General features: G+C 64.1%; 4 protein-coding genes across 4 annotated transcripts; 3 read left to right on the top strand and 1 right to left on the bottom strand.

The window, feature by feature from the left end:
* Position 1: 1 nt before the first annotated feature.
* On the bottom strand, positions 2 to 10,737 carry CHLRE_12g529600v5 (uncharacterized protein). Its single transcript, XM_043068542.1, has 14 exons — positions 10,402 to 10,737; positions 10,128 to 10,243; positions 9,871 to 9,963; positions 9,658 to 9,724; positions 9,418 to 9,504; positions 9,082 to 9,252; positions 8,110 to 8,298; positions 7,557 to 7,939; positions 7,180 to 7,431; positions 5,270 to 6,995; positions 4,645 to 5,087; positions 2,972 to 4,137; positions 1,428 to 1,693; positions 2 to 1,144 (listed from the first exon to the last, which is right to left on the bottom strand). Exons 1-14 carry the CDS (start codon positions 10,477 to 10,479, stop codon positions 452 to 454), a joined length of 5,730 nt encoding a protein of 1,909 aa, XP_042918637.1. The 5' UTR covers positions 10,480 to 10,737; the 3' UTR covers positions 2 to 451.
* A 100-nt stretch (positions 10,738 to 10,837) lies between these two features.
* Positions 10,838 to 13,598, top strand: CHLRE_12g529651v5 (ribosomal protein L7a). The gene is made up of 6 exons (XM_001696912.2): positions 10,838 to 10,916; positions 11,034 to 11,081; positions 11,202 to 11,259; positions 11,878 to 12,140; positions 12,320 to 12,493; positions 13,156 to 13,598. Exons 4-6 carry the CDS (start codon positions 11,973 to 11,975, stop codon positions 13,393 to 13,395), a joined length of 582 nt encoding a protein of 193 aa, XP_001696964.2. The 5' UTR covers positions 10,838 to 10,916; positions 11,034 to 11,081; positions 11,202 to 11,259; positions 11,878 to 11,972; the 3' UTR covers positions 13,396 to 13,598.
* Positions 13,599 to 14,037: 439 nt separating this feature from the next.
* CHLRE_12g529700v5 (uncharacterized protein) lies at positions 14,038 to 19,841 on the top strand. The gene is made up of 10 exons (XM_001696911.2): positions 14,038 to 14,489; positions 14,745 to 14,789; positions 15,004 to 15,195; positions 15,497 to 15,763; positions 15,977 to 16,236; positions 16,474 to 16,711; positions 16,892 to 17,017; positions 17,199 to 17,359; positions 17,522 to 17,759; positions 17,974 to 19,841. The coding sequence occupies exons 1-10, from the start codon at positions 14,388 to 14,390 to the stop codon at positions 19,231 to 19,233; spliced, it is 2,889 nt and encodes a 962-aa protein (XP_001696963.2). The 5' UTR covers positions 14,038 to 14,387; the 3' UTR covers positions 19,234 to 19,841.
* A 46-nt stretch (positions 19,842 to 19,887) lies between these two features.
* CHLRE_12g529725v5 (uncharacterized protein) lies at positions 19,888 to 23,039 on the top strand. Its single transcript, XM_043068543.1, has 5 exons — positions 19,888 to 19,994; positions 20,174 to 20,377; positions 20,506 to 20,892; positions 21,254 to 21,460; positions 21,733 to 23,039. Exons 1-5 carry the CDS (start codon positions 19,901 to 19,903, stop codon positions 22,665 to 22,667), a joined length of 1,827 nt encoding a protein of 608 aa, XP_042918638.1. The 5' UTR covers positions 19,888 to 19,900; the 3' UTR covers positions 22,668 to 23,039.
* Positions 23,040 to 23,046: the final 7 nt, after the last annotated feature.

Here is a 23,046-nt window from a genome sequence, read left to right on the forward strand (position 1 = left end):
CACTTGCCATGAGCAACACGGTCGGTCAGGGCCGGAATGCCGGATAAGCCCACTCGCATAATGTATTCATTGTGATCCACCTGCTTCAGCACAGCGTACCGTGCATGAGCGGCTTACGTGTAGCCGCGCATCGACTCTGTATACCCACACTATCTATGTGCCGTCAGCATAAGGGGCGCTGTTGCAAGCACCTGAATGGGCACGAAATATCTGTCTAGCAGTATGAACTCGCTCCCACACAACAATCTTGGCAAAATCACACAGTACGCATGCTCAGTCAAGTCTCTTTCAGTCAGACAGTGGTTCAGCAACACTTGCGGCACAGAAGCGCCCTCCCATCCTGCACTGGACTATCACACGCGCCTTAAACATATACAATCACACAGCCATGTCCTGTTCGGGTCGTCCAGTCAAAATGCACACACCGCGCGCTAGTGGCACCTTACACCTTTCAGTGCCCGGGCGCCAGCCCGCCGATCTGCTGCACCAGCTCCACACACCCAGTGCCCAACTCCACCACACGGCCCACACACAGCCGCGCCGCGGGGCTCTTCAGGTCGTCCACGCTGCCGCGCAGGGTGGCGTCCGTGAGGAAGTGCGCCGCAGTCTCAAATGACATCTTCAGGAAGGGCGACACGCTGGATTCGATGCCGATGCGGTTGCAGGCGCGGTAGCCGCCCTGGTGCGTCATGAAGTCGGCAATGAGCGACAGGTGGCGCGGGTCCACGCCGATGCCGTAGGCGCTGAACACGCTCTGCACCTCGCGCATGATGGTCGCGCGCGCCGCCTCCACACCGTACGTCACTAGCATAGCGTGCACGTCGTTGGTTGTGATGCCGTTGACGTCGGCAATGTCTGAGTGCTCCCAGGCGCCCTCAAAGTTCACGCCGTCGGTCTGCAGCTTGACGCTGGCGTCCTTGCCTGTGCCCTCCACCACATACACCTTCTCAATGTTGGGCGTGGACCGCACCAGCGTGATCGCGGCCACGCGCTCTACAATCTCCAGCATCAGCAGCTTGGGGCTGCTGAGCGGCAGTGTGATGGTCAGGCTGCACGTGTGGTTCTTGTAGTCGATGTCGGCGGACGAGGCGGCGGCGCCACCGTCGGCCGCAGCGCCATCATCAGCCGCAGCGTCGTCGGCGTCCTGTGGTGCGGGCGTGGAATGCGGGAGGTTGAGCGTGCTAAGTCAACGATGGGCTGTAGGCACTTATGCTAGGTATGCGATGGGCACATGTTTAAGAGCTTGCGTTGGGTCAGAGTGGTGCATGATCAGTGTTCTCTGCACCGGGCGTTTGCCCGTCTCAGAACAGGTCTGTGTGGTTGATGTCTATCATCATCCCCGACGCAACGCTCCTGCGATCACAAGTGGTTTGGCATTTCCAAATATGCCCCTTGTCTTTTCCCGCCGCCCATGCCACTCAGCTCACCTGTGCCGTCTCAGCCTTGCCGGCGTCCTCCTCATCAGCGTCTCCCAGGCCTCTCCGTGCAGCCTGGCGTCGCGCTGCCGCCGCAGCCTCCTCGTCCTCATCATCACCGGCGTCGTAGGTGGCTGCCTCGCCGCGGCCGCCGCGGAAGCGCAGCTTGCCTTCCCGCAGCTCCTCATCGGGCTCGGCGTCCTCGAAATCGTCCGCCTTCTCGCTCTTCTTCTTCGTGCGCTCGGTGCCGCCCGCCTCGCCGTCGCCGTCCTCGTTGCCTGCAGTAAAAAGATTGCGAAGAGCACCAGACCACTCAGTGCGTGCCGCGGACGTGTCAAAGCATCGGTACAAACGACCTTGCAGGGGATGTCGCCACCCAACGGTAACACTCCCGCATGTGGAAAGGCAACGGGCGTGCTCTTATAGCGGCTGCACAAGGCTTTCTATTGGCTCCACGCGGCATCCCCCCAGTCACGGGTTGGACAGGCGAATGTTTGACCGTGTGCCGTGTCAGGTACGTATGATCAAGCACACCGATGGTTCTAGGAAGAGGATGTGGCCACCCAACGGTAACACTCCCGCATGTGGAAAGACAACGGGTGTGCTCTTATAGCGGCCGCACAAGGCTTCCTATTGGCTCCACGCGGCATCCCCCCAGTCACGGGTTGGACAGGCGAATGTTTGACCGTGTGCCGACCTTCACAAACAATGCATACACTAAGAAAGTTACGCTGCTTGGCTATGCTCTATTAGAGTGGTTATTGTGCCCGCAATCTTGTCAGTGGTGCCCCTTCTTGGCCGACACGCGGCTGAGCAGGGCGCCCGCGCGTCAGTGCGGTACGTGCCAGGTCGCAACCAAAGGGTTGTGACTAGGGCTTCTTTGGGCCCCATCTGGCGCCCTGCCTGCGACTCAGCGCATGGGGCCCGCTGGCGCCCGGGGCAAGGGCCATACGAACTGATGCGATAAGGGTGCATAGAGCTTTGCGTGTCTGTCAGGACCTTGGAATGTTGTCAGCACAGATTGTGCTCAGATATTGTCAGGTGAAGGTCATGTTTGGTCATCCCCCAGACACCGTAGCGTAGCGTAGCGCAACTAGCTATGTGCATTTGGATGTCTCAGTGCTATTATCACACGTGCCCGTGGGAAAATAGGCGGGCGCAAGTGGTCTTGGCGCTGGCAATTTGCTTCTCTGTAGGCTCCACGCGGCATCCCCCCAGTCACGGGTTGGACAGGCGAATGTTTGACCGTGGGCCGTTTCAGCTACGCATGCGTTTATGACATATATCTTTTCGCAGGCGCGCGTGTGTGTGTGTGCCCTCAATGTATACACGTAGCGCCCTCTAGATGGGCCTCCCACGCGCTTTCCCAAGGGGATGGCTGCATGCCGCCTCAAGCGTCTTTCTTGGCTCCACGCGGCATCCCCCCAGTCACTAAATGGACAGGCGAATGTTTGACCGTGGGCCGTGGAACCAACTTCTCAAGCCCTAAGCCGCGCCACCCTGGGCTACAAATCCATTCCCTGCCTATGGCCCGCTTCCCATCCACACTGCCTCACCTGTGGCCGCCGGCGCCGTCTCGCTATCTTGCACGGTCGACACGTCCACCTTGCCGATGCCCACGCCGGCCTTGCGCTTGGCCTCCTTCTCCACCTCGTGCTTGAGCCGCTTGCTGAACAGGCCCTGGAAGGACGCCACCAGCTCGTCAAACGACAGCTTGGCCTCAGGCGGATACTGCGCGGGCTTGAAGAACGCCAGCGTGACGCGGTAGACGCGGCCGAAGCCCTCAGGCAGGCCCACGCAGCGCGCCACTGGCTGCTCCTCCACGGTGATGCCCGACAGGCACTCGGCCAGGCGAAGCCGCCGCATGCGGTTGGCCAGCACCTGCGCCTCCGGCACGCCCAGGCCAGCCACCAGCGGCAGCGTCATGACGGGCGTCTTGATGCGCGGCGCGGCTGTCATGAGAATCTCACGAAGACGCGGGATACCCAGCGTCACGTTGGCCTCTCCACGACCCGCCATGTGGAAGGTGTTGAGCGTCATCTGCGTGCTGGGCTCGCCGACCGACTGCGCCGCCAGCACGCCCACCGCCTCGCCCGCCGCCGCCAGCGAGCGCATGTACTTGAGCATCATCAGCTGCCCGAACAGCGGCCCGTCCACGCTGCCCTTGCCACCATGCCGCCCGCCGGCAGCCACCAGCTCCTTATCCTTCTTCCTGTCCTTCTTGCCGTCCTTCTTGGCGCCGGCGTCTTGAGCCTGTAGCGCGCCGTCGGGGTTGGCGGCGACGTAGGCGCGCAGCGCGTCCGCAAACGCCTCGCTGGCGGCGCCCAGCACTGTGGGCGGGTGCAGCGCCGTGATGGGCAGGCCGCCCAACAGGCCCGCCGCGCGCGCTTTCGCGGCCGCCGCCTTGTCCTTCTTGCCCGCCGCCGCCGCCGCGTCCGCCTCTGCCAGCAGCTTGCTGCGCGCCTCCAGCGCCGCCGCCACCTCCGCCTCGTGCGCGGTGAGGCCGGCGGTGGCGGAGGCGGCCAGTGCGTCCTTGCGGTCGACCAGCTGCGAGAAGCGGTCGGCGTTGCGCGCGAGGAAGCCAAACTGGCGCATGTAGGACACGCTCATGACGTCCAGCCCGTCCTCGCCGTACGCGAACTGCACGATGGAGGCGTCGCAGTTGTCGCGCACGGTGCCGTCGTAGTGCACCCGCAGCGACTCCAGGTTCTTCACCAGGCACCTGGGCGGGCAGGCAAATGAGTGATTGCGTGAGGGACAGGCGCAGAAGAGAGACATCGCGGTGAGGGTGGCGTTGCGTTCGGAAAGTGAGGTGGGGTAGGGGCAAAGTGCAATTGGATATGCGTTGCGCTACGACTCAAGTCTGTCAGGACCTTGGAATGTTGTCAGCACAGATTGTGCTCAGATATTGTCAGGTGAAGGTCATGTTTGGTCATCCCCCAGACACCGTAGCGTAGCGTGGCGCAACTAGCTATGTGCATTTGGATGTCTCAGCGCTATTATCACACGTGCCCGTGGGAAAATAGGCGGGCGCAAGTGGTCTTGGCGCTGGCAATTTGTTTCACTGTAGGCTCCACGCGGCATCCCCCCAGTCACTGAATGGACAGGCGAATGTTTGACCGTGGGCCGTTTCAGCTACCGCGTGCATGCGGGAATAACCTTCTGTATGCAATGCGCGAGTATGCCTAATGTTGAGCAACCTACATATCACTCTGGCCGTTTTGCTCACCTCTGCAGGTAGCCTGAGCGCGAGGTCTTGACGGCCGTGTCCACTAGGCCCTCTCGCCCCGCCATGCAGTGGAAGTAGTATTCCTGCGGCCGCAGCCCCGTCAGGAAGCGGTCGCCGATGAAGCCGTTGCTGCGGCCGCCGCCATCATAGGGCCGGAAGCACGGCAGCGTCTTGCCGCTGGCCATGCGCGGCGGGCGGCGACCCTCCAGCTCCTGCTGCCCCAGCAGGCAGCTGATCTGGCTGAAGTTGACCAGCGAGCCCTTGGCGCCGGTGATGGTCATGAGCGAGAGGCAGTTCTGTGGAAACGCCTTGGCCTGGCCGCCCGGCAGGCAGACCTTGATGACCTCGGACGACAGCGCGTGCATGGCGCCACTACCCTTCATGTCGTGCGCCTTGCCCGTGTCGCGGTTGGTGCGGTAGCGCTCACCTAGCTCGGCAGACACCTGAGGACAGGAAAGAAAAATCGTGGCATGGGAATGAGTGAGGCAAAGTGCACACCAAAAGACAGCAGCGCCACAATTCTACCCGCGGCCAAAATGCCAAACACTGCCTTAATGTCCCTTCCCAAGCCGTTCCCTTTCTCTCCTTGCAGCTGTTTACTGCCTTCTCGTAGCCACCCATCCACCTTGATCTCGTAGTGCAGCAGCTGCCGTGCGTGGCTGGCTGGGTCCGCCAGCAGCTCCGCCGGCAGTCCCTCGCCCGCACTGCCCTTGGCGCCCTTCTTGTCCTTGTCGACCAGCAGCTCGCTGGACGCCTGCACCGCGCGCGCCTCCGCCGTCGCCAGCAGCGCCGCGCGCCGCGCCTCCGACCCGGGGACCAGCAGCAGGTCGTCCATGCCGCAGGTGAAGCCGTGCCACTGCAGGTAGTAGGTGAAGAGGCGCGAGAACGCCGACAGCAGCTTCCCGGCCGTCGTGTTGCCGTACAGCTCCTGCACCGCGTGCACCAGGCCGTACTTGCCAAAGGCGTTCTTGTCCACCACGCCCCGCACCAGCGCGCCGCGGTGGAACTGCATCTCGTCCTCGCCGCTCCCCGCGCCCCAGTAGCTGGCAGGCACCTTGCCGCCCGCCGAGAACGACAGCGGCGGCAGGCCGCGCGTGAAGAACGAGATGACGGTGGACACCACCTGCTTGCCGGACCACAGCTGCCGCGGCTTGAGCGTGCAGGGCGGCTCCAGATCGATGTCGAACGAGCTGCCGGCGGCCGTGACGGTCACCTTGGGCCGCGCCTTGCCGGTGGCCTCGGCGGCAGCCGCCGCTGCCGCGGCGGCGGGCCCCTTGCCCACCCAGGGCGTGCAGGCAATGTAGACCAGCTGCCGGTACTCATCGGCGGTGAAGTAGGTGCCACGCTTGGTGATGAGCGTAGCGGCGACGACGTGGTCCTGGATCAGGCCGCGGATTGGCTTGCCGTCGGTGGGCACGATGTACTGCTGGTCGGCGTGCACGATGACGTAGCCCTCGGAGCGGCCCAGCTGGTCCTGCGGCAGGTGCAGGTTGATCTCGTCGCCGTCGAAGTCGGCGTTGAAGGTGGAGCAGTTGGCGTAATGCATGCGGATGGTGCGCTCGCCCTTGAGCACGCGCGCGCGGTGCGCCATCAGCCCGGGCTTGTGCAGCGTGGGCTGGCGGTTGGTCAGCATCAAGTCGCCATCCTGGAGGTGCCGGTACACGATGTAGTTGGACGGCAGCGCGGCGGCGCCGGCGCCGCCTCCCGCGCCCGGCCGGCCGGTGCTTGCACGGCCCAGCCGCGTGGAGATGGGCCCGGTGCGGCCCAGCACGGCGGTGCTGGACATGAGCTGCTTGGCCACGGCCTGGCGGCGCTCCAGCGGCAGGTTGCCCAGCTGAATCATGCGGCCGGTGGTCACGTCCTCCACCGCCACCGCGCCGGGGTGCTGGTGCGCGCCGGCAATCACCGCCGCGCGCAGCCGCTCCACGTTGAAGGGCGTCACGCGCTCCGGGAAGGACAGGCGCTTGGCGAAGTAGGGCGGCACGCCGATTTCGCCGGCGCCGATGTAGGGGTCGGGCGAAATGACAGAGCGCGCGGCAAAGTTGACGCGCTTGCCCATCATGTTCTTGCGGAACAGCCCCTCCTTCTTCTCCAGCTGTTGCCGGATGCCCTGCGCCCCGCTCTTGTCCAGGTCCTCGGCCGTAGTGCTGTCCATGAGCGCGCACACGTGGTTCTGGAGCGCCAGCCACGTGGCCACACGCCGCGACAGGTCCATGGCGGCGGCCTGCGCCGGGTCGGCGCCGGTGCCGCCTTGCGTCCGCGCGGCGGCGTCCACCGCCCGCGGGCCGCTGGACAGCTCGAGCGAGGAGTTGATGATCTTGGCCAGGATGACGTTGTGCGCGTGCTCGTAGCTGCGAGGGGCCGGGAAGGAGAGGGCAAGGAAGGATTGAGGGAGCGTGAGAGCGCGGACACCACGGCATAGCACGAGGGGCCAGGCTGTAGAACAAAACGTTAGCAACACCGCAAGTATACCAAGGGAACTACAGCAATACTGTGACGCAAACAGCAAGCGCATGGGAGCGCAGCGTCACTCACAGCTCGTCGCCGACTTTGGAGGGCGGCCGGAACTTGTTGGGCGCCACCGGCAGGCACCGCAGGAAGAACATCTTGTAGGCGGCGCGCGCCTCCGCCTCATTCAGCAGCCGCCCGCCTGCGCCGCCACGTTGGCCGGGCTTGGCGCTGACCTGCGCGCTGTAGATGAGCGACAGGATGGGCCACTCGTGGCTCCACAGCAGCCTCAGGTGCTCCTCCACCTCCGTGGGCGTCATGTACTTGGTGGCCACATCGCTGCACCATTTGAAGACAGCGAAGTCACGAAGAGTGGGTTAGTACGAGGGAAGGGCGCATGCAGAAGCGAAAGACAGGGGCCATGCGCCGATGACAAAAACCCAAAAGCAGGAATAACAACTCACAGGTGTGCGGGCGCCTTGCCGTCCTTGCCCTTGCCGCCCTTGCCGCCGCCAGCACCGCGCCCGCTTGTCCCTGCCTCCTCGGCAGGCGCCCCCGGCTCGCCGGCGTGCAGGTCCTCCGACCCCTCCTCCTCATCCTCCTCATCGTCGTCATCATCGCTTAGCTCGTTGAGGTCGGCGTTGGCGCCGTCCGTGTCGCGCTTGGCCCGCTTCTTGTCGTCCACGTCCATGTAGTCCTCAGCGCTGCCGTACGCGCCGGTGTGGGGCGCCATCTTGGCGCCGCCACCCTCGCCATCGGCCTCGGCCTTGGCGTCTCGCGCGCGCTTGCGGCTGTCCGCCTTGGTCTTCATCTCCGCCTGCAGGCCGCGCTCCAGGTCACCGACAACCTGCGTCGCCAAGGCGGGGACGCGTCCGCGAGTGATTGAGGAGCTGCGGATGACAGCAAGGCCCCATGGTCGCTAGGTAGCCAGCTGCTGGCGGTCTAGCACGACCCATTTGACCGTACCGTGCACAGCCTATCGCAAGCCGCTCTTGCTATTACTGTAACATTACTTACGTCATCGCGGCCGCGCTCCAGCACGTTGACGATGTTGAACCCCTCTTTGGCGTTGTCCAGCAGCGCCTTGCGGCTCGACCACACGCAGAAGAGCTTGGTGGTGCCCTGCTTCTTGATCTGCGGGTTGGTCACCTTGCAGTTCTGGCACTTGTTGCTGTTCATCTTGCCCAGCAGCTCAGAGATAGTGTCCTGCGGGTGACCAATGGGACAGCAGGACCGCGGATGTAAGCAGACGCTTGGCTTGCGGTGCAAGGGCACTGGAAAGGCGGCCGGTGGCCGGCGGATGCAGGTGCAGATGCAGATGCCTTGGTATGGTTCTGAGTTTCGGAACCAATAAACTACGCGCCCGACCATAGGGAGGTGGGAGCGTCCAGGTGGGTCCTGTTGCTGTACGCAGCACTAAGTCACATTCCGTCTCACAAAGAGTCGAATGCCGGCTTATTTGGCTGCGATGTTGGCAAGTGCACCACCGTGCATGTGGGCAGTATGAGTGAAGCCAATATGCATGTTTCATAAGGATTTCGGAACCAATAAACTACGCGCCCGACCATGAGGTGGTGGGAGCGTCCAGGTGGGTCCTGTTGCTGTACGCAGCACTAAGTCACATTCCGTCTCACAACGAGTCGAATGCCGGCTTATTTGGCTGCGATATGGATGCATGATGTGCAGCTATGATGCCCCACACAGCGGGTGCAGGCTGCTAACAGCTATCAAGAGGGATGTATGCCGCGCGCACACGCACGCTGCACGGCACAGCAGCACGCGCATCCATTCTTGGCGGCGTTCGCCCCGCCGACCCCATCCCCAGCGCACTGGGGCGGTACACGACGGAGCGGCTCCGTATGCGCAGCATGAAGTCACATCCCGGCCACGGTTGTGGGCGCGGCACGCCGGCTTAGCAGCTGCGCGCGACGCGCATGCCCCTACAGAACCCGTACAGACACATGACACCATATCCACACGCAAGCGTACCTGCATCGCCTCGAGCGTGTGCTGGGTGATATTGCGCCGGGCTGCGTGGCCCTTGCCGCCGGCACCCGCTTGCCCGGGCTTGCCGCCCGCGGCGGCCTTGCTGCTGCTGTCGGGCTTGGGCTCGGTGTCGTCGCTGTCGCCGCCGGCCATCAGCTCAGCCAGCTCTTTGGACTGTACAGGACAGTTGAGGAAAGACGCCCACACATACATGCTCAGTCCACAGCAACAGCAACTGAGGTGGGACACGACAATTTTGGCAGAGCAACCATGGAGTCTAAGGCCATCTGAATAGCGAAATGGCAGCATACCTGGGCAACAGGCCGAGCGCCGGCTTACCTTGACGTGGCGCTCCGTGGAGATCTCCACCGCCTTCACCAGGTCGCCGTCCACCAGCCGCGTCAGCTTACGCAGGTACGTGTCCACCTGCGGGCAGTCGGTGGCGCGGGGCAGGGTGGGCACGGCGGTGAGGCGGCGGCAGCGTGTCACATATGAACACTAGCTGCTCGTGCACACGATCAACACGTGCAGGTGGTGACAAGTAAGGCAGGAGCAGCCAGTGTGGGAGGTGCTGCTCACCGTGTCCTGCGACAGCTTGAAGCGGTGGCAATGGAGACACGTGCAGCGCAGCAGCTTGTACATGACCCTGTGGAGGCACAGAGAAGACAACAAAGGTAACAAAGGGGATCGCGGAGGCACATGCGTCAGGCGCATGTGCGTTGTCGCACAGGGAGGCACGGCTTGCACACAGGTTCAGCTTCACAACAACGCAGCTTTAGTCCCACAACTCACTTGAACACGAGCGGGTTGTATACTGGCACTGGGAGCTCGATGCGCCCGAAGTGCCCAGGACACCGGTCGTGGCTGAGCAAGCACGTCCCACACCTAGAGGCAGTCGGGAAATGGTGGATGGGACAGGGGCGCTTAGGAAGGGCGTCCTACCAGGAGCATCCCTGTCGCCCGGAAGGCCGGCAACCAAGTGCCGCTAACCAGAGCAGCGCATGGTAATTGCAGACCCCAAGCACTGCCCCAAATGCGCGCATGCTTACTTGTCGCGGGAGTCGGTTGGCCCCATGCGGGGGTCGTAGAGGCCATCTTTCACTGGCACCTTCGCGTCGTCAAAAATGAGGGGGCAGGTGATGTTCACCACGCTGAGCTTCCGGACCTGCAGGCGCACGGCGTGACTTTGCTTAGCGTAATGCTTGGCGAGGAGACGGAGACAAGGGCACAGAGACAAGGGGGTAGACGCAGGCACTCAGAGTTAGCATCATAAGAGCGAAGGCGCCGCGCACTCGGTGGAGCGCGTGTCGCCCGCGCACGCACCTCGTCCTCCGAGTAGAAGCCGAAGCGCACGGCCGCCACCTGTTTGGTGGTGACCTCCTTGGCCGGCGCTGCGGCCATCCTTAATTGTCGTCCCCGCTAGCGCCCGGTGCTGTTCAGTGCGAAGGCGATTCGGGCGCCGGCGCAGACGGCTGCCGGCGCCGGAATGCTGGGTTTAGCGGCAGCTATATCCCGCCAAGGCTATTGCCATGGCCTATAATGCGTGTCAAAGTTCACCACCGATGCCTGGCGAGGGCTCGGCCGCGCAACTCAATCGTCGTTGCTCTCGGGTGGCCCCGGGCTTGCAAAGGGTCCACTTAACACCTCACGCCAGCTCTGCGTCTAACCATGCACTTAAGCCTACGAATACAATTTCCTGTATGGCGCTGGGCTGCAATTTGCACTGCGGTCGGTACGACCCGTCGCCCCATGCAATTCCCCTCTGCCGCTGTGCCAACAAGGGGCCGCAGCGTTCCCCACTCTCCCTCTTTTAGTTCATCACTGAGCGCTTCACAATGGTAGGATATTGCGACTACCGCACAAGCTCGTCTCCTCGCTTTGCTCGCAGCATTTGGCGGCCAGCCCGTGTGCGCCCCTTGCGAACGCACCTGACGCTGTCCCTGATCTTTTTACAGGCGCCGAAGGGCAAGAAGGTGGCCCCCACCCCGGCCGCGGTGAAGAAGGTGCGCGCCCACCGCATCTGGCCGCCGCTGTGCTCCAAGAGCCCGTAAATAGACAGTGATGAATTCTTGCAACTCCTTGGAGCTATCAAATACAATAATGTTTGTTATTTGCCTTTGCAGGCGGCCGCCCCGGCCAAGCAGACCAACCCTCTCTATGAGAAGCGGGCTAAGGCTTTCGGTGGGTACCGCTTCTTTTGTGAAAATGTTTTGCTGAAAGTATATGGGATGGTATTTGGCGGCCAGCAAGTGCCGCCTCCTGTTCTTGCCTCTCGCGGCGGCGGCAGCGCAGCAGCAACGGAGCTGTGGGCTAGCGGCGGACTGCATGCCAGGGCAACTATTGGCAGCGGAGCACGGCGGCAGCGGGATTTGGTCGCGGAGGAGTCTTGCGACCATGTTGCGGGACGGGCTCGGAGCATCGGCAGCAGCTACAATCGCGACGGGTGCAGCAAACGCTCTGGGCTACGCAATCGGCCTTTGGAGCATCCCCGGCGCACATGAGCGGGAGCTAGCAGAGGGGCTTGCTCGGCGGGGGTGCCGACGCTGCAGCAGCCTGCGCCGGAGCAGTGGTGCAGCGCAGGCAGGCAGCTCCCCGGGAGCTGCCGCCGCCGCCGCGCTACGGCTGGCGCAGGCGTGAAGCATGCAGCTTCTGCTGGATGGAGCGGGACGGGTCTATAACTGCGTGTCCAGGGGAGAGCAGCCAGTAAACCGCCAGTCTGCCGTGTGGCAGGCGACGCAGAGAGGTTCACTGGACGGGAACGTGACGGGTTCTGTGTGGTGTGGGTGTGCTGCTCCGCAGGCCTGGGCGGTGCCCCCAAGCCGAAGCGCGACCTGCACCGCTTCGTGAAGTGGCCCCAGTACGTGCGCCTGCAGCGCCAGAAGCGCGTGCTGTCGATGCGCCTGAAGGTGCCCCCGGTCATCAACCAGTTCGTCACCCGCGCGCTGGACAAGAACTCGGCGGAGACCTGCTTCAAGCTGCTGATGAAGTACCGCCCCGAGGACAAGAAGCAGAAGGCTGAGCGCCTGAAGGCCGAGGCCGCTGCCCGCGAGGCCGGCAAGGAGGTGGGTAGGGTGGACCAGCGCTGGCGGAAGGATACGTGGGTCGGCAAATTGCCTTGAAGTTCATAGCTTGAGGCTTTGCAACTGGCAGATGACGTTTACGGTTAGACATTTAGGCGCGGCAGACGGTTGATGGGGTTGTGGGCAGCTAACGTGATGGCCATCATTTACTCGATCCGCAGGCTGAGAAGAAGAAGCCCGTCGTGGTCAAGTACGGCCTGAACCACATCACCACTCTGGTGGAGTCGGGCAAGGCGCAGATGGTGGTCATCGCCCACGACGTGGACCCCATCGAGCTGGTGTGCTGGCTCCCAGCCCTGTGCCGCAAGATGGGCGTGCCCTACGCGATTGTGAAGGTGCGTAAAGAGCGGCAGCTGGCATCGGGTGACGTGGCTGGATGGGTACGCCTGGATGCGGACAAGAAGCAAAACAGCTGGATACATGGCGCGAAGGAGAAGCAATACTAGTGTAGCCGTTCGTCAAGCAGAAAAGCAGCGGAATCTGGGCGTGGGAACGGGAGCACAGCATGCAGCGGCATTAGCAGGAGCGGCGGCCTGGCGGCAGCAGGCGAGTGGCGCAACAGCAGGCGATGGGACCGCGGAGCACAGGAAACGATGGCTGCAGCGGTCGCTTCTGCTGCAGCAGGAATGCTTTGCGGCGGTCGGCTATGCAGCAGCTGACCATTCGCCACAGCGGGAGCATTCCGTCGGGCTGGGAGGCATGAAGAAGCGGGCTAAACGGCAATGACGACTGCTGTCACCAAAGCAGCGCCGTGTCAAGGTCGTTGCCAGCGGAGAGCGCGTGGGGCCACGATAGGGTTGGGCTGGGGGCGCGAACAGCTACAGCTAATATCCGCATTTTCATTGTTGCTTCGGCGTGGCAGCAAGGTTGCTATTGGACTGGTCCTGACACGGGCGTTTGCTCTGCGTCTGCCGCGCGAGTTTGTTGTCCACCAGCAGCAGATGCTCATCATACTCGCTCACCCCCCCCCCTGTTGCCGGGTCTGTATCCACCACAGGGCAAGGCTCGCCTGGGCCAGATTGTGCACAAGAAGACCGCCACCGCCCTGGCCCTGACCGCGGTGAAGAACGAGGACCAGCGTGAGTTCGCCAAGCTGGTGGAGAGCTTCAAGAGCCAGTACAACGAGGGCCCGCGCGTCCAGTGGGGCGGGCACATCCTGGGCATGAAGTCCGTGCACAAGCAGAAGAAGCGCGAGCGCGCCATCGCCAAGGAGCTGGCGCAGCGCGCCGGCGTGTAAGCGCCTCACGGCGGCAACCGCTGTGCGGCCTGGCGCCGTCGCGCCTGCTTCGTGCGGGAGGCGGCGGCGGACACGCATGCCGCTGGTGGGCCCCCTGTCGGAGGAGCCAGCGGCGGGGGCGGCTGTGGTGGAGCGGTCCGCGCAGCAGCCAACGTCGCCGTTTGCTAGTGGCGCGGCTCTCGGAAGTGTAATGGGTTCAAAGTGACCACTGCTCGTGCTCCAGCCCCCTGGCCACGAATCGAGGGCAAACGGATAGCAGTTCAACTACAGGGCGGTGACCGGGCGACAGGGGTGAGCGGGTTGACGGTGAACGTTGAGCAGCGTCTATGCCAGTCAGTACACAGCTCAAGGGCAGGAGCGCTGTGGAACTGGGTCAGTGAACGTGCGCGTACAGCGACGACATAGTTTGCTGGGTTTGGATCAGTGGACTTGCCGTGCAGCACTTAATCAGTATGTACAGCGCTAGTCAACGGGTTCAGCCCAGACCGTGCAGCCCAAGGCACTTGAACAAAATTGCTGGGACAGGCACCAGGGTGACCCCGTGGAGCTTCCGGGTTCGTGCCGATGCGCTCGAAGAAACCCCGCGTCCCCGATTGCCCCTGTTATCTACCTGTGGAACTCGCAAGTGCTATATCTGATCCTCGTTTGTATTTGGCACCAGCAGAAACATCCATTGCGTTGCGACTCAACTCGCAACCCAGCTCACCGCTCTCAGCGTCTGCCATTAATAAAGCCTAGCTTCACTTTTCAACAATACCAAGCTCAGACCAATAGAGACTATCTACAGCTCAAATCTACACGCGTGGTTCTCAAGACTTTTTGCTGAAGTTAACCTCGCGTGACAAGCGCACTTGGATAGATAACATCTTAAGAACTATCTTTTGTGCCACATATATTCGTCCAGGGGCTGAGCCCCGGGCAAAAAGCATTTGCATTAACCATGGGCTCGGCACCGTGACTTCCGGAAAGTTGTTACGGCCTGAGCTGCCACAATGGCCGGAGTGCACCATAGCCCGCAACTTAAGGAGCTGGAGCGGGCACGGGAGGTACAGGTCCTGAATGCCGCGAAGGTGCAGGCACTATTTCAGTACCTGGTAAGCATACGGGACAAGGCAAAAGTCAGTGGGGGGCTACCTGGTTGAACCGGGCTGCGGGCGGGGGCGGGAAGGAGCTGGTGTGACGCGCACGACGGGGGCGCCGGGTACCCACTGTTCCGGCTACCTCGTACGCGTGCCGTTGCTTCCAGGGTGCCTGAAATGCCAGCGTGGCGGTTGCAGGCTGCCATCTTCTGGGATTCAGCCAGAACAGGTAGTGCTAGTTAACTGCGCCGTACGTTTCACACTTCACAGAATTTTGGTGATGCGGCGGCCTTCGACCGGTGCCTGGCGCGCTCGGTGAGTAGTGCGACGACAGAAATGCCATGTACGTGCCCCTGGTTACCTGTATACCGGCGTCCCAGCCACCTCCAGCGCTGTGGAGGGCAATGCTGCCATGCTGGGGCCAATTGTGAGGCTGCAGAGCAGCAAGTACTGGAAGCGGTCGACACCCACTTCAGCGCGCCTACCCATAACCCAGCCTCCTTGTCCGCCGGCTACTTCACGTGTGCAGGGCAAGAGCCCGGAGTGGCTGGGTCATGCCGTGGACGGCGGCCCCACGCCGCGCAAATTTGCGGCGCTGCTTACCACTGAGCAGTGCCGCAAGGTGCACGGCGCGGAGGGGGCACGGCACCACGCGGTGGAGGCCAAGCGGCGGGAGCAGGTCACCCTGACGCCAGAGGAAATTATGAAGGGGCTGCAGCAGGTGGGAACCGAGCTCGTGGGGCCAGGCCAAAGGATTGTTGGGGTCGCTGTGGCACGTGCAGAGGCGGCTGGGCTGAGGAGTTCAAGGGATGCTGCGGGCGTGGGCGTGTGCATGCCAGTGGCAATGGGGCAGTAGCCAGTAGAGCAGAAGGGCTGTCGAGCAGGACATCTGACACGCCAGGACTATACGCTGGGCAGGGGCCGCAACACATAATCCCAGGCGATGGTGGCGGACCGCATGCCCCATGTTTGAGCCTCGCCTCGTACAGACACGCGTGCGCTGTCTCAACTCCGCCCCGCAGGCGTTTGAGGCGTACACCGACCCGCTGCTGCTGGCCAAGTCCGGGCGCAAGGAGATGAACATCGTGGGCTTCTGCCGCTTCCTGCGCGACTGCCACCTGCTGGACAACCGCCTCACGCTGGTGCACGCCGACGTCATCTTCACCAAGGTGGACGCAGGCAGCTACATGGCAGCGGGCAGCGCCCAGAACAGCAGCAGCGGTGGCGTGCCGCTGCCGCCCATGCCGGGGAAGCAGCAATCGCAGGCGTCCACCAGCACGTTGCCGGGGGTGAGTGGACGAGTGCGATGGGCGCAACGGGTGTCGCTGTGTGCGCTGACTCCAGCATTGGCTCGCGCGGCTCCCTGCAGCGGCTGCACCGCGTTGCGCCGCCGCGCCCACGCCGCGGTGGCGCGGGCGCACTTACGCAAAAGCCCCAAGCCCATTCCTCTCCAGCGACCCCCACATCCATCACCCGCACCTTTTGCCCTCCCCCGTCCTCAGGACCTGCACGTGGACTACACCGAGTTCCTGCGCTGCATGGCCGCCGTGGTGCGTGTCAAGTTCCCACACGCCGCCGACCCGCGCGAGGCGCTGCTGCTGGCCACGCGCAAGTGGGTGCTGCCCTTTGCGCGGCTGGGTGCCGACGGCGGCGGGCTGGGCCTGGGCTGCGGTCCCGCCTCCGCGGCGGACAGCCTGTTCGACCGCTCCGCCATGAACCTGCTGCGGACCTACGACAGCCAGCTCAAGCGGCTGTACGCTTGGTGGGCGCGGGGTGTGGGCGCTGGTGCGGGGTCGGGGGCGGGGTGCAGGATGGCGGCAGGGCGTGTGGTGGAGAGGGACTGATGCAGAGGCAGAGAGTTTTGGGGGGATGGAGCGGGCGCGGGGCGGGCGGTTGGAGGCTGGGTGACGGTGAGGGGCCGTAGATGTGGGCCCACAGGACCTCAGTGCTGGTTGCTCACCGTGTGTCGCGTGTGTCACCACTGCCCGTTCGCCCGCAGGTACACCTGCATGGAGGAGACGGACCCCACGCACGTGACGTGGGCGTGGGTGCACGAGCACGGCGGCACGCTGGACTCGAACAACTTCGTGCTCATGCTGCTCAACTTTGGGGTGCTGCCGGTGCTGCTGTCCAAGCACGAGGCGCTGGACCTGTTCGTGCGGTGCGAGGCGCGAAACGACGGCGACGAGAAGGCCAATGCAGTGCTGTACCCCACATTCCTGGAGGCGCTGGCGGAGGTGCGTGGCGTGTTGGAGCGCAGACGCTTAGCAGCACTAGCTGGTTGTGGTATGGGACCATGGCAGGGGTGGCAGGGAGGGTTCGTAAATAAGGCTGTCCGGGAAGGGCGTCCGGGCCCAGTTGCATCCCTATCGCAGCCCAACAGGGAAATGAAGTCTTGACGTGCGGCTTGCGTGCAGGTGGCGCTGGCTGTGGCCGACGGCGCGGCCTCCCGGGTCCGCTCCGCCAGCAGTGTGGAGGACCTGACCATCCTCAGCCACTACGCCGGGGGCTGCCCGCCGCCCCTGGGCACCAAGCTTACCAAGGTGCGCCGCTGTTTTTGTTGACACTCAACTGTATCGCGCATTAACATTTATCAGACTCATCGGTATTCCTTGCACACAATGGATGCACATCAGCACCCCGCTCACGCACCGCTTCCTTCATGGTGTCGAAGCCATCCTACTACACTTCCTGCTTCTTCGCCTCCCCGCTTGTATTCTGCAGCTGTGTGTAGATGCGCAGCGCGCACGCGGCCGTGATGCGGCGGCGCTGGAGCAGCAGCATTCAACCTTTGACACGACAGCCGCAAAGCAGCGGAACGCAGCAAAAGCTGCGGAGGCGGCGGCGCGGCAGAATGAGGCGGCCATACGCGGCGTGGTGGAAAGGTAGGTGACAGCCCACGCCTGCGGGACAGATCCGTGAGCGAAAGTTGCGGGTGCTTATGGCTTGCTGACTGCCTCTGTCGTGGAAGTACCATACGGGGAACCTTGGAACCTGGAGCTCAGCCCCGCAACTGAGTTGAGCTACGCCATACATGTGTCTCACAGGCGTGAGAACCTGCGCCAGCGCTTTGCGCTGACGCGGCTCCGCAACTTCTACCGCGACGTGCGCACCACTAACAACAACACCACGTGGCCGCCCGAGCGGGACGCCTCGCCTACCACCCGCCGCAGCGGCGCCGGCGCGCTGGGCGCGGGCGGCGCGGCTGCAGAGGATCCGGAGGAGGGCGGCGTGCACGTGGCCTTCTACGACAGCGAGCGGGCCATCAAGACGCCGCGCCCTGTGGTGAGTGGGACCGTAGGGTGTGTTGGTGGGGATGGGCCATTGGCGGCCGCAGCGGCGCCGGCCGCGCCTGGCCGTGTTTATGGAGCCGCTGTGGCAATGTGATTCGGTTGGAGCGCCCGCAGTGGTCCCGGTCAGGCTCGAGCAGTCAAGACCAGTCATGCACTCGAAAACCAATTACGCCCTGCGCACCCCCACCCCACACCCTCACTCGCAGTGGATCCCGAACGGTCCGCCGCTGGCCAGCCGCCGCTACAGCGTCCCCGACGGCGCCCCGCAGCCCACGCCCTCCGCCGCCGCGGCCGCAGCCGCCGCCGCTGCGGCCGCCAGCATAGGCGTGCACCTGGGCGGCGCCGCCGGCAACATGTTGCTGCTGGACTCGCCCTCCGGCGCCGCCGCCCCCAAGCTCGCGGTCCACCGGCCCTCCATCCTGCAGCCGCCCTCGCCGGGCGCCTACGCGGCGGCGTACGGGCGCACGCCCAAGCCCTACCAGCTCAAGGTGTCCATTGAGGACCGCGACGAGCACGAGGCGATCCTGGACCTGGCGGGGCGGCTGCCGCACATACGCACGCCTGAGGACGCGCACGGGCACAAGCTCGGCGGGCCGGTGAGCAGCGCGGCCTCCAGCTCGGGGCGGATCACGTCCAACTCCAACCGGCGGGCGGTGACGGCGCCGGCGGAGATGCGGCGGGGGAACGGCGCTGCCGCAGCTGCCGCAGCGGAAGTAGAGGCAGATTACGATGACCAGGGCGAGGCCGGCAGCGGCGCGGGTGGGCAGCGGCAGCGGTTACCTTCCGTTCAGCACCAGTTGCACCGGCTCCAGGCCAACGCGGCAGCCCTGGCGGCCATGGCGGGCCAGGCGCCGCCGCATCCCTACAGCCAGCACCCCATCCCGCAACAGCAGCTGTCTGCACCACCGCTCATCCACTCCTGCGCCTCCGCGCCGTCCGTACACCTGCCGGCCGCCGCGGGGGCCTCTTTCGTCAGCTACAACACCGCGCACCCGCCCCCGCACCACCACCCGCTCAGCTCCGGCCCCTCCACCACCTCGCTCTCTGGCCTGGCGGCGGGCGCGGGCAACTCCGTCGTGCCCATATTCCTACACCTGCCGCTAGGTCCCTCCAGCTCACAGCTCTCCGCGCTTGGGGTGGTGCCGGCAGTGCCAGTTTGTGGCAGCCCCGAGACGGCCGCGCGCGCCTCCCTGGCGCGGCGCAAGGCCAGCCAGCGCGCGCGCCGGCCCGAAGGCGCCCTGCCCCACCTCAAGCTGCCGGCAGAGGGCGGCCCCAGCGCAGAGGCGGCGGCAGCGCTGAAGGAGCTGGATGCCTTTGACGGCGTAGCGGGGCGCCACCACCATCACCATCACGGCTCGCACGTGGGCAAAGCGGATGGTGGAGGCAGCCGCAGCCACCAGCCCAGTGCCGCCAACAGCCCCACCCTGGCCACACGCATGGCCAGGGAGCTGGCGGGCTATGCGTGAGCGGGTGGCATGTGTTTTGTTTGGTGAGTGCGTGTGTTAATGTGCACTGCTGTGCCAACTGGGTCAAGTAGGACACGAGCAGGACTGATGCATTGTATTGACACTTGCGCGTGTACAACTTTAATTGACAGTCCGTAAAGCTGTGAGCCGATCGGGTTATGTGTGTGTGTGTGTGTGTGTCCGTGTCCGTGTCCGTGTCCAACATTACATTCATCAAATGGGTCGCAGAGGGGTTAAGCAGGGCGCGATGCTTTGCACAGCCACGGGGGTGCGTAGCAGCCGGTGGCGGAAGCCGGTGGCGTGTCGGACGCGAAGCAGCCGATGGCGTGTCGGGCGCGGGGAGCTGCCGCTTCAAGGCACACAAACAGTCAGGTCGCATGTGGTGTCCAGAGCCACGGTGCGTCATTTTGCCATCAAGACTTGCAGATCAGCTAATTTGTCGAGGATTGGATTGCCGAGAAGGCCGACAGCTGAGGTTTTGGCGCGCAATGGCGGATTGCATTTCCGGTGCATGCGTCGTACGACGGGGGTGTTTGCAGCGGCCTACTTGAGGCGCCGCGGCTGACTCCTTTCCCACCAAGCACAGGGCCTTGTAAGCAGAACGTAGAGGACTCCTTCCACGTGATCCGTGCCCCTAAATTATTCTCCGGCCCCCGACCAAGCAAGTATGGTGAACTTCGCCGTCTCCCGCTCAACCCGAGCCGCCGCGCTGGCGTGCGCAGCGCTGCTGCTCGCTGCTGCTGCTGCACCTGCCGCTCTAGGTGAGGCCGATCCCGGTTGGTTGCACAAGCGCCTGGGCTGCCCTTGCTGCTCTTGCCGCGCTTGCAACCCGGCGCTGCTGCAGCGGCACTTCTCCGACCCCCGCTGCGCGTTTCCCGCCAAAAGCAGCTCGCTTGACCCAGTGCCTCCCTCTTTGCACCGCTTTCGTCGTTACTCGTAGCCGACTCCTCTGTGGCATTCTCCTCCACCAGCACCTACTCGCTGGACGACATGAAGGCCACTGCCTCGTCCGCCGTCTCGCGCGCGTTCGCCGTGGCCTGCCAGGGCGCCGATGCGTCGGCGGTCGCTGAGGCGGCTGCTCACGACATCGCTAACGCCACCGCGACGGCCTACGCCAGCGCAACCACCTACGTACAAGTCGACGGTGGGTCGGTGCCATGGTTGTGTTCAGGGAGGCAAGCCTGCCGCACGTCCGCAATGCGCTCCCCAAGCCTGGTAGCTGCAGCCTGTTATTGCGGACTGACGCAGTATTTCCGCATGTGGGTCGCGCAGGCACCGGCTCCGCTGACGCCGACGCCTCCGCCCACGCCGAGGCCACCGCCCAGGCCACTGCCACCGCCATCGCCGACGCCGTCGCGACTGCCACTGCCGGCGACCAGACCGCCACCACCGCCGTTCGCACCGGCGACGTGAAGACCGCTGTGGCCACCGCCATCGCGTCCGCCACCTCCCACTCTTCTACCACTGGCGGCAGCGCCGGCTCTTCCGTGTCTGTGACGGCTGTGTCCACTGCGGTGGCGGACGCTGTGGCCAAGTCCCTGGCTGGCGCTCTGTCGGCCGCACAGGGCGGACACGCGACATTCTGCTCCGCTCACGCACACGCCAATGCCGGCGGCGACGGTGGCAACACGTCCTCGACATCGCAGCCAACTAGCGGAGGTGAGGGGTTTTGGGGTATGACGTATGGTGCGGTGTAGGGTCATGCCGCAGCTGCAGCTGGCACTTTTTGTCTGTATGGGCGTGAGCCGGGGTGATCCACAACCTGATGTGGGTCGAGCGCTCGTGCTGACTGTGGTAGGGCACGCAGGCTATGAATGTGGGCATAGGCAGGTGGCTGCGCATTAGGCAATCGGCACAGCAACCCACGGGATTGGGTCAGGTGTGGGTCAGGCTGTGCATTCATTACTGACTGCCTGACTCGACCCACATGCGCATTGGCTGCCGACATGACCCGCGTGGTGCCTCCATTTGCCTAACGGTCCCCGTTGCCTGCTTCCACCATCTGCGCACCTCCCTTCAGATGCTTCATCTGCCACGGCTGTGTCCGTTGCCAACTCCACCACCGCCGCGCACATCCAGAACGCGACCGCCTCCGCAGTGGCTGTCGCCATCGCATCCGCCTGCGGTGGGGCTGACGTGAGCGCAGTGGCCCGGGCCGCCGCCGAGGCTGTAGCCACCGCCACCGCGGAGGCGTTTGCATCCGCCACCACTTCCGTGCAAGTGAACGGTGAGCAGAATTCGGGCGCGGCTGCAGTAGGCCTGCAGGGAGGGGACGTGGTGTTGCTGCATAGCCTCGGTGTGCTGTCAAGTTACGTGGGCAGAAACGGTTGGGATTATGCCTGCGTGTAGCGCGGCATAAGTGCGTTGTGGATGTACCTGGCCGCAACCAAGCTATGCGCCGGTGCCGGGCAAAAGTGGTGCTCAGGATGCAGCGCCAGATCCTCATCGAGTGCCTTCCATTGCTGCACCTACTCACCGTGGTGCGCAAACTCCTCACAGGCACCGGCTCCGCAGACGCCGACGCCTCCGCCCTCGCCGAGGCCACCGCCCAGGCCACTGCCGCCGCCATCGCCGACGCCGTCGCGATTGCCACTGCCGGCGACCAGACCGCCACCACCGCCGTTCGCACGGACGACGTGAAGACTGCTGTGGCCACCGCCATCGCGTCCGCCACCTCCCACTCTTTTACCACTGGCGGCAGCGCCGGCTCTTCCGTGTCTGTGACGGCTGTGTCCACTGCGGTGGCGGACGCTGTGGCCAAGTCCCTGGCTGGCGCTCTGTCGGCCGCACAGGGCGGACACGCGACATTCTGCCACGGCCTTACGTCATCTCCTGGGCCCTCTTCCCCGTCGCCTTCCCCTTCCCGTTCTACCTCCCCCTCATCTCCATCGCCCTCGCCCTCTTCATCTCCTTCGCCCTCTCCATCTCCTTCACCCTCTCCATCTCCTTCGCCCTCTCCATCTCCTTCGCCCTCTCCGTCACCTTCTCCTTCCCCGTCTCCTTCTCCTTCCCCATCGCCTTTCCCGTCGCCCTCTCCTTCGCCCGCTCCGTCACCCTCTCCATCGCCGTCCTCTCCCTCCCCCTCTCCTTCGCCCGACGCCTCAATCGCCTCGACTCCCGGCAGCAGTGGCCCTTCCAGCGGCTCGGCGTCATCTGGCGCGAGCGCCTCTGCACCGGGTTCGTCCTTGGTGGGCGCTGCGCCCGACAGCGACGGCACTGCTGCCGCCTCCGCTCCTCCCTCCGACTCCCAGCAGTCTGCGGGCCCTAACCCTACGCAGCAGCTAGGCGAGCAGTCCTCTACCGGCATTCGCGCCGACGCGGGCGCAGGGGCGGCCGCCCAGGCGGACCAGCAGCAGGGGCGCGCCTGGGGCTGGAGCGTGGGGCGCGCTCACGGGTACGGTTTGGGCCGCCGCTGGGGTGCGGGCGACGTGTAAGAGCTCCACAGGATTCGGACTGCACCACCCAAGGAGCTGGTATGTGCACTGCCCCTAATGTGTGGTACATGCGTGCGCAGGATGTGTGGGCTTGTGGCTTACTGCTGTACATTAGCAGAGTGTTTGCAATTGTACCGTGTGTTTTCTGTGCCGCAACACGTGGATAGTCTGGTACCTGTATGTGCCACGTGTTTCTCTGCATGGATTAGCTGTGTGGCGAGACATTGGCTCCCAAACTGCATGCCACATGTGCGTACAGCTCACATGTGCATGTATTGAATAAAGTCGCTGCATACAGCTGAACGTTGGACGCTGGCCATTAGAGACATGCGCTTGTGGCAACCGCGGCCATTATTAGCTAGGCCCAGGGATGTTCCAC

This window comes from Chlamydomonas reinhardtii, chromosome 12 (assembly GCF_000002595.2).
Source record: "Chlamydomonas reinhardtii strain CC-503 cw92 mt+ chromosome 12, whole genome shotgun sequence".
NCBI classification, from domain to species: Eukaryota; Viridiplantae; Chlorophyta; class Chlorophyceae; order Chlamydomonadales; family Chlamydomonadaceae; genus Chlamydomonas; species Chlamydomonas reinhardtii.